The sequence below is a fragment of the Oenanthe melanoleuca genome, chromosome 7 (assembly GCF_029582105.1).
Source record: "Oenanthe melanoleuca isolate GR-GAL-2019-014 chromosome 7, OMel1.0, whole genome shotgun sequence".
Classification (NCBI taxonomy): domain Eukaryota; kingdom Metazoa; phylum Chordata; class Aves; order Passeriformes; family Muscicapidae; genus Oenanthe; species Oenanthe melanoleuca.
The window spans coordinates 13,421,861-13,430,577 of NC_079341.1; the positions used below are offsets into that span (position 1 = coordinate 13,421,861).

Below are 8,717 nucleotides of genomic sequence, written 5' to 3' on the forward strand. Positions count from 1 at the left end.
CACCAGCCTGGCTTTAGAGCAGCCACCGCAAAATCCACACTATGCGGTAGCAATTCGCACTTCACCTCTTTCTCCCTAATTCTGTACCAGCTCTACTACATCACGCTTCCATCCTGCACCTACCACTTGGTAGCTGCCCTTCCTACGGAATTCCACAGTCCTGCTCCGAAGGGAAATGCAAATGGACAGACATAACCCTACTAAAGCATGTCATTCTGCTCTAAATTAACAGGCACCAATACTGTATTTGCAGGAGTCAGCTGTGCCCTCGGTTTATCACATCACCTCAACGCCGGCAGCAAAGACCAGAATTTGCGGAGAGAACGAAAAGGGGCGAAAAGGAATAAACATTCACTCACAAAGTGGAAGGAATTCAATTTAGGAATCAATTACATATTTAAGCGCCTCGTCACGCCGGGGCAGTCCAGGCTGGAGGTGAAGCAGCCTTCCCCCCGCGGCCAGGCTGCAGCAGCCGGCGCTGCCGCCGCCGCCGCGGGCCCGGCCGTGAGGGCGCGCCCGGCCCGGCCCGCACGCACCTGGATGTAGTTGGTCTCGCAGTACTCGGCCACCCGCTCCAGGTTCGTGTAGCTGTCGAACAGGGCCCGGCGCCCGCCCGGGATCTCCTCCTCCAGCAGCATCTGCAGCTCCGCCATCTTCACATCCTCTCCCCGTCCGTCTCTCTGTCCGTCCGTCCGTCCGTCCCTCGCCCCCTGCCCGCTCCGCGCTCCCCCCGCCCCCCCGGGCTCTGCCCCCGCCGCCCGGGCCCGGCCTCGCGCCGCGCGCACGGAGCGCGCGCCAGACCCCCACCGCGGCGGGGGCGGGGCGCGGCCGCGCGCCGCCTCCTGCGCATGCGCCGCCCCGCGCGCCCCCCGCGCGCCCACTTCCGCGCCGGCGGCGCGCGGGGGGCGTTTCCGGCGGGAGGGAGAGGGGGAGGGGCGCCACGGCCCGCGGGCGGCCCCCGGTATCGCTGTCCCGGGGAACAATAAATAACTGCGCGTGTGCACCTTTCAGCCAGCCTCGGCTTCCTTTGAGATCCTTCTGCCTTAAGTCACTCTCTGGCGGGCACCTCTGCCCGTAGCCCCGCGAGCTCTGAGGGCCGTGTAAGCGCCAGACCCCGCTGTTCTGTGCGGCCGCTGAGCGGCTCTTCTGATCGCCGCAGGAGGATAAAAAGTGTTTCCCCTGTGTGAGTACTCTCTGAAAAGCTGCTGTCCTACAGGGGCGTCAGGAAGGGCGAACCCCCTGCTTTCCAGCCTTGCCAAAAAAACACAGTGAAGGGTCAGCAGAAACAGAGGAAGGACAGCCTCGTGGCTGAAGCCATCAGTTAGGAGGTTTGTTCGGTCAGTTCCTGGCTTTAACACTGACGTCCTTTATGTCCCAGGGAAGTCACTCTACGACTGTGATGAAAATGCCCACCCTTCGAGGAATGTGCAAGGCTTTCCCACTCAATTACTCTACCTGAACCTAGAAACAACCTTTCTCCCACAAAAAAAAAAAAACCAAACCAAACCAACTAGCCGTCAGCAGAAACGTCCCAGCTTTCTACAGGGGAGCTCATTTGTCTCTTTGAAATGAGCTGCAGCTGTGATTACTCACCTCATGTTCCCATGAGGCTCCACAAAGCTCCTGCTGCCTCTGTAGTGCAGCCCAGGGTGCTGGTACAAGAGCCCGATGCTTTCCCAGCCCTCACGTTACACACACTTTGATAAGCTGGCCAGAGAATATCCAGAGCTGCAGGACCTGGGCGTCAGTCTGGTCCTACAGGAACAGTTGTTCTCTTGCTTTGAAAGCTGCTGCAAAGGCATCCAGCTAGGTATGCCTGACTTCTAGAATTGCAGATTGCAAACACCTGGTGGGGTCAGGCAATAAACTAGTAGTCTTTGGGGTCAGTCCTTGGAAATGTCTTCCCTTAAAAGAAAAACGAAATAGAAATCCCTGCCCTGAAGGTCATTTCTTCTTAGTTTGCTAAGTTCTCCCATATGAAGAATGAGTCAGGCACAGTGTTCATCATGGTGAAAAAATCCTCACATGCAGCATAGCATTTTTTTCCTATTTTAAAATGTGGTCTGAAATTCACAACTTCAACTACTTTTCAACAGGCAGTTAGAGAGCCAAGGGCAATTTGTAGCTGTAATAGTCTTACTCTCACAAAAAGGCTTAAGAACCACAGAGTACCATGCCAGAGACACCTCCCCATGATGCATGTGGGAGGAGAGAGGTGACTGCTCATGAGCACCTGCACTGTCACTGAACACCCATGGGGTCCCTGAACACCTGTGGAGTCAGGCTGCCTGCAATTCTTCACAACAGTCTGGCATTCTGTCTCAACCCACAAGGAGCAAAGAGGTGTCATGAAGCCTTATTCTTGGTGCCCTCTACCCACAGAGTTTATAAGCCATGAGTTACACATCCAAAAATACTGGGTTTGGGTAGTTAAAGAATGGGTTTCAGCTGCCCTGCTGATTGTTAATGCACATCTTGAGAGAGCGGTCTTTTCTGCAATGGCTCAAGGAAAGCCAGCCAAATCAGTTCAAGAAGGCTGCTGTACAGTGTGGAGCTCCAGGCTTTATCCCACACCTCCTAGAGTCATCCATGGCCAGGCCTCCACCTCCCCCAGGGTGTGCAGCTGATGGATAATGGTAACAGGCCCCATGCTCCCTCCTCCACTGTAGCTTCAGCTTGGATTCTGCTCATGTCGCATCTGCTGCTGCTGTTGCAGCTCCAGGGGTTGCTCATGCCCATGCTTCCAAGCCTCTTTGTGCTTGTGCCAGGCTGGAGGCAGGCTGAGGCTTTCCTTCTCTCCTCATTCATTAGCTTCTCAGGTGTGAAGTCAAGCTGTCATTTGGCAGCTCCCCAGTAAACCTACATGATCTTTCTCTTGGCAAAAGGAGAGAGCTGTCAAAATGTAAAGGAGAAGGTTCTCCAAAGATGCTGTTAGGAGCTTAAACTTGGATTAGCAGAACCAGTGCAGGGAGGGGGAATTGTTAATTGTGTCATCTTCTCTCTGTGCTCTTGGGTGCCACTAGGGCCTGCTTTCAGTGGAAACCAAGGAGAGCCCATCTGCTCTCAGAGCTGCACTCAGCATCAGCAAACCTCCTTACAGGCAAGCTCCCACCTGTGGGTCAGGCACCTCTTGACCTCTCAAAGGCTCTGCCTGTGGTTCTTAGGGTGTAAGAAGAAGCATTATCTGAAATACATGCACACAGCTGTTCACCAGAGTAGCTGGACTAACCTGTCTGCATAATCAGGTGCTTGTTATCACAGCATGTTTACATTTTAATGGGGTACTCATTTATGGATTTAAATTTAAACACGAAGAGCCCTTCTGTCAGAATAATGGACATCCTATAATCCTCTGTATACATACAAAAATAATTAGAAATAGTGTTTAAATTAGATCAACTGAATCCAACTACCAGTTCCCTAAATTTACATAAATTACTTCCCATCTGTCAAGTGAGGTGCTAAACTAATTTTAAGTTTTTATATTCCCTCAGCCCTAATTTATTGCACATTTTAACTTCTCCAAATTTTTTCAATCCTTTTGTGCAAGATTTTCCCTTATATCGACTTATTTGAAATTGAGAAGCAAACACATTTTTCACCTAAAGTGCTGTTCAAACACTTACCAAAAAACAGAAAAGCAAGACTTTAAATTGGAGGTCAAGATCCAAAAGATCAGGAAGACCACTATTCTTCTCTCACATGTGAGGTTTTTGCCTCTACCAATCACCCAAGAAGTCCTCTCCTCAGAAAAATTTGCCAACCCGTTGGTCACATGCAATCCTGCAACTGGGCACTCTGCATGGCTGTCCCACACATACAGTTTGAATCATCAATTCTTAATTAGAGAAGAGTAATAATGGAGTACCTCAAAGGCCACCTATGTTTTGCATACAGTAAGAAATCACTATCAAGGTCTCTTCCATTTTTGTTGCTTTACAGAGAACAGCACAGTCATCACATAAGGAGTGCAAGTAAACATCCTCCTTGGACAGATGACCAGGTCAGATCTCAGACAGATCCTGCTGCAGGTTTTCAGTTCACCTTTATATAACAGTGATCTATTTTTTCACTCTTTGTAAACAGCAGAACAAAAGCTGAAAATCCCTGTGCTGCTGCATCACATGAAGCTGAGCAGATTTGCAGCTGGATAAAGGACAAAGGACTCTGGCACCAAAGTTTTGGTCATGTGTACTGATGATATATATAGGCCCATGCCCTTTAGGAGGAAGGTAGCATTTACTGGAGCGGTGAGGGAGGGAAGGAAAACTGGGCAATTTAAGAAAATAGTCTGTAACTGAAATATGTACCTTTACTCCCCCAATAGAGACATAGTCTTCACACTTGCTTCACATAGTGTTTGGGTCTGCCTCTGCCTGGACAGCCATTCTTTGCCAGTCTCATAATCCAAAGCTTCTGTAGCAAACAGCAATTTATTTAACTCCCATGGCTATTCCAGAATGCTGGGGTGGCCTCCCAGCACTGAATGCAGCTGTCTAATACTGCAACAAATGATGTCAGGATCCCAAGGCATCTTAAACACTCAACCTCCAGTGCTCACTGTGAACCAGACTGAAAAACCCACACACCCTGAAGCTGCACATTCTCCTGCTTCCTCAGGCATTCAGCAATTTGCTGGGCAATCAAGATTATAACCACAGATAACCTCTCTGCTTATGAGAAACTGCCGCTGGGTCTGGCTTGCTGCTCCAAGGTGGGAGAGGTGACTGATGGAGTAGCTCCTATCCCATGGAAGTGTTTGCCTTAACATTGCTATTTCAGAACTACCTAGTGCATGACTGACATCTGATACCTCACAGCACCTCCAGAGAGGAACAGGGCATGTTGCAGAGATTCAGACCTTCTGTTCGAGGGCACATCTTATTCCAAATCCCAAGCTTTCTTCTAGTTTTCTGCTGAACTTACTTTCAACACAGCACTGAGTGAGGACAGAGCCAGCACAAGGGGAGGTACGCTCTCAGGAAGGAAGAGGTCAAGCCAAATAGGAAAAATAATTATCTCCTTCTAACATTTCAGACTTTAAAAGAAAACAAGCCAACAAATGGTCTCAAAGGAAAGCCAGCACAAAGCATAGTTGCTCATCAGTTTCCTTCTAAGAGTTCAAATGACAAGCATCCAGGGAACAGGGGAGGAAAGAACAGCTCTAATTTGCTTTTCCTGCTTGTATTCCTTCTCTAAGATGCTAGCCCAGACCAACTGCCAGTCCTTTTCCACTCTGTCCTGACCCTGTGGCATCTCCCAGGTAAGGTCTGATACGGCCACTGAGCCACTGAAGGGTAGTTAATGCTCCAGTACAGCACATACAAGAATTCATCCTCTCTGAACTATTGATTCTGGCTCACTATTACAGACTACTGATGTTTTTTTCACATTTTCAAGTTTGATCTGAGGCAGCTGCAACAGTCAGAACCATTCTTTGAGGTCCTTGTTTCTTCCTAAAATTAAAGTTCAGATTTTTAGGTACTCACATAACTCCAGGAACTCATCTCCTGGAGCTTTTCTAATCCATTTCTGTTTGTAATCTTGCTTTTACCACATAAACCACTTTAAAAATATTTTACAACCTTGCATATTCTTAGGAGCCACCAAACCTAATGTGTGTTGTTTCTGTAACTAGCATAACTCCCTTGCATAGGAAGCATAATTAATCACATCTTTGAAGTCATCTTCCCTCCTCCCATCACACATCTGGACAGGTAATCCCCTTTCTCAAGGCTGTGAAGGCAGCTTCTCCTTGCACAGCTTCTCTTCACTACTACAGTAGTTCTTCTCGTCATTTTGCCATGCATCATTCAGTGCATTTGTCATGCCATGGAGAAAGCTGTAAAAGAGATGTTTTTAGTGCAAACAGAGGGGGGAGATGTGGGAGTCCAGAGTATTCCTCTGGCTTCCCTGAAAGGTTTAAGACCCCCCTGGCGGGGTCCCCAAAGACCCTTGAATGAGACCCAGGTGTCTCAGGGGCTGGATTTAGCTCCTTGAAACAATTTACCAACATTGAAAGAAGAAATGCAAGCCACAAGAATAAATAGAGTGTAAATTAGACTGTTAGAATGTAGAATTAGCAAATTTCTAGAATGTTTGTGATAAGGAACACGTGGCCAAGATGGAGAATTGGGGGTGTGGATACCTCTTCCTCCTTCTTCTCCATGTCATCCATGCTGGGTGACACGCTGGCACTTTTAGATAGGACAAGAACAGAGCTGCACCATATAACAAGATTGTATTGTATTGGGGGTCATTTGTAAATACCTAGTACGTAGTTTAGACTATAAAAGGTAAGTCCTGCCTCTGCCAGGCAGATTCTGCCATGGACGTCTGGCGAGCAGACTGCTGTTCGCTGGACAAAGCATTCCTGAGATAAGCAACAATAAACAACCATGAAAACCTCTAAGAACAGCCTCCTGCAGTCTCTCATCGGCGGGCATTGGAAAGAGCTGGGTTCCAAACCACCTGCATGTCCACCAGAGGTGATCTCAGGTCTAAGGAGACACCTCAGGATGTGACACATTTCCCTCCTTCCCCCAACTGCTCTGTCCTCCTGCTTGGCGAACATACAGGAGCATTTCAGCCCTTTCTCTTACCCACAGCTAATTTTGACAGTATGGCAACAACACAAATCTCAGTGATGCAGTACTGCCTAACAGGAGGTGGAGGCTGATGGCTCCCCATGGGTGCAGTTGTTTCACCCACCTAAGTCTGAATCCAGTTTGACAGAAATATTTATGCACAGAAGGCAGCCAGGCCTCCCCACACGTCTCCTCTGAGAGGGAGCTTAAAGGCCGTATTTATTTCAAAGGCAAAAGCATCTCTGAATCATACAAGTGAGCTTTTAGCACGAAAGAGTTAAGAACCTAAGCCATACCCATCCTGCTGTAAAATTGTCAAAGTCATAATCTCTGCACCCTGGAGTATATAAGACCCAAATGACTGACTGCCACATGTCAGCATGCAAGGTTTGATCTGTCTCATACAGATACAAGGAATTGTTTTCCATCTTCATCTATTTAGGATTGGACTTTCCAGAAAACACAATGGAGGATTCACACCCCTGAATTCAAATGGAGCAGGGTAACCTAACCTATTTTGCAGATACCAGCCTTGGCTAACAAGATTCTAGTGGGTTAGGACTGAGCTGGGCATGCAACTGGGCTGTACCAGCAGCTTAGGACATTGCTTTCAAGAGCCCCTCTCAGACTACTGCTCCCCCAGCTAGGAATGGGATTGCTGCAGGAGATATCCCTAGGGTGAGGGCAGAGGGGAATGACTGGAAGGCCACAGGTTGGTCACTCTTCACCTAATGAGAGGCTGGGGTATTATTGATGGATAAATAAAGCTGAGCTCTAGTAATCAAAGCAATCATACAAGCCTGTGCAGATAGCTGGCCTCACGTAGAGATTTATTTGAATCAGGAACACCAAGGCAATTCATCCTCTCTTAAGAGCCTCATTCCCTGCTCTGTGTGCTCACTACCCATGGGGCTCAGCTATGCAATCATTCACCTCCTTCCCTCTCTGTGCTTTCCTGCAGCATGTAGTCGCCAAATATAATCTGACAGCTTACTTTCTATGGTCCAGAGCCTCAACATTCATGCACTGCTTCTCTGTGCCAGAAGCTCTTCTTTACAAGTCAAACCATAGTCTCCCTCCCAGCTCATCTTGTATCAAAAATGAGCACATCTTCACATACTCTCTCTTTCTATATCCAGCAATATTGTTGGAATGGGTTCACACAGCAACTGCAGTAGCACATCCCCCAAAAATCTAGAAGCCTTAGAGCCACACAACCAAGAGTTAATTTCTGCAAATGCCAGCTAGCCCTTAGCTCTAATCAGTTCATCCACTTATACTAGTTCCAGTTTTGGCTTAATTGTAAGTCTCTTTGAAGCCATCACGCATGTATCTAATTTCATTAGATAGTGGAGTTCTCATATCCAAGTGGTACCTTACTACTTTTCTGCACCTTTCTGCCTCACCAGCTTCAAAAGGTGCCATATTCCTCTATGTGCATTCACTTGAAACCTGCTTTCTAGATGTATTTTCTGACCTATTTCACACCAAATCTCAAGGCCAAATCTCTTAATTTTAGTAATTCCAGAAAAATCTGATCCTCGTCAGTAGGTGTGACACTTCCAGCAAAAGAGGTTGTTCAGCCACTTGTTAGTTGCACTCCTTGATTCAGAAATCCAGAGCTCATTACAGTACTGTTGTTTAGGTACTTACATCACTAGGATAAAGGGATTATTTCAGGCTACAGACTGGCTATCATCTCTAATATGTAGGAAGAGGAGCAGAAGAGCAAACACATACAGCTGGTGTGCTTTTTCTTCTCTGTTGCCAATCTGATATTTCAAGCTGTTTTTATACAAAGGAAAAAGCAGAACAGAGAAATTCTTATCTTAAAAAAATGGCTGGGAGCTCAGTGCATTCAGCAGCTCTTAGGATAAAATACCCATAGTACATTCCCCCTGGCTGCCTCCTCAGGAACCCAGCAGTATTTCTCACAGCTTTCCATTAACCACTTTTATTATCTGAATGTCTGCCCACATGAGTAATTGAGTGAGTCACATCAGCAAAAGACTTGTGGAGTTTTATGAGGAGACTGTACTGTAAAATGTTTTGAAATCACACTTTAATTTACAGAATGAGGATTTTTAGCTTTGGTGACAATTTCAAGACCAGTGCAGCAGTAGTGGGAGA

At 47.3% G+C, this 8,717-nt stretch overlaps 1 protein-coding gene across 13 annotated transcripts in view; it reads right to left on the reverse strand.

Annotated features, from left to right (window-relative positions):
* Positions 1-742, reverse strand: part of ABI2 (abl interactor 2) — a 63,068-nt gene extending 62,326 nt beyond the window's left edge. For all 13 annotated transcript variants that reach the window (XM_056496918.1, XM_056496914.1, XM_056496916.1 and 10 more), the window contains exon 1: positions 537-742. In XM_056496918.1, coding sequence (XP_056352893.1) covers positions 537-653 — 117 coding nt within the window. In that variant the 5' untranslated portion in view covers positions 654-742. The remainder of the gene's footprint in view (positions 1-536) is intronic.
* Between the last annotated feature and the right edge of the window lie 7,975 nt (positions 743-8,717).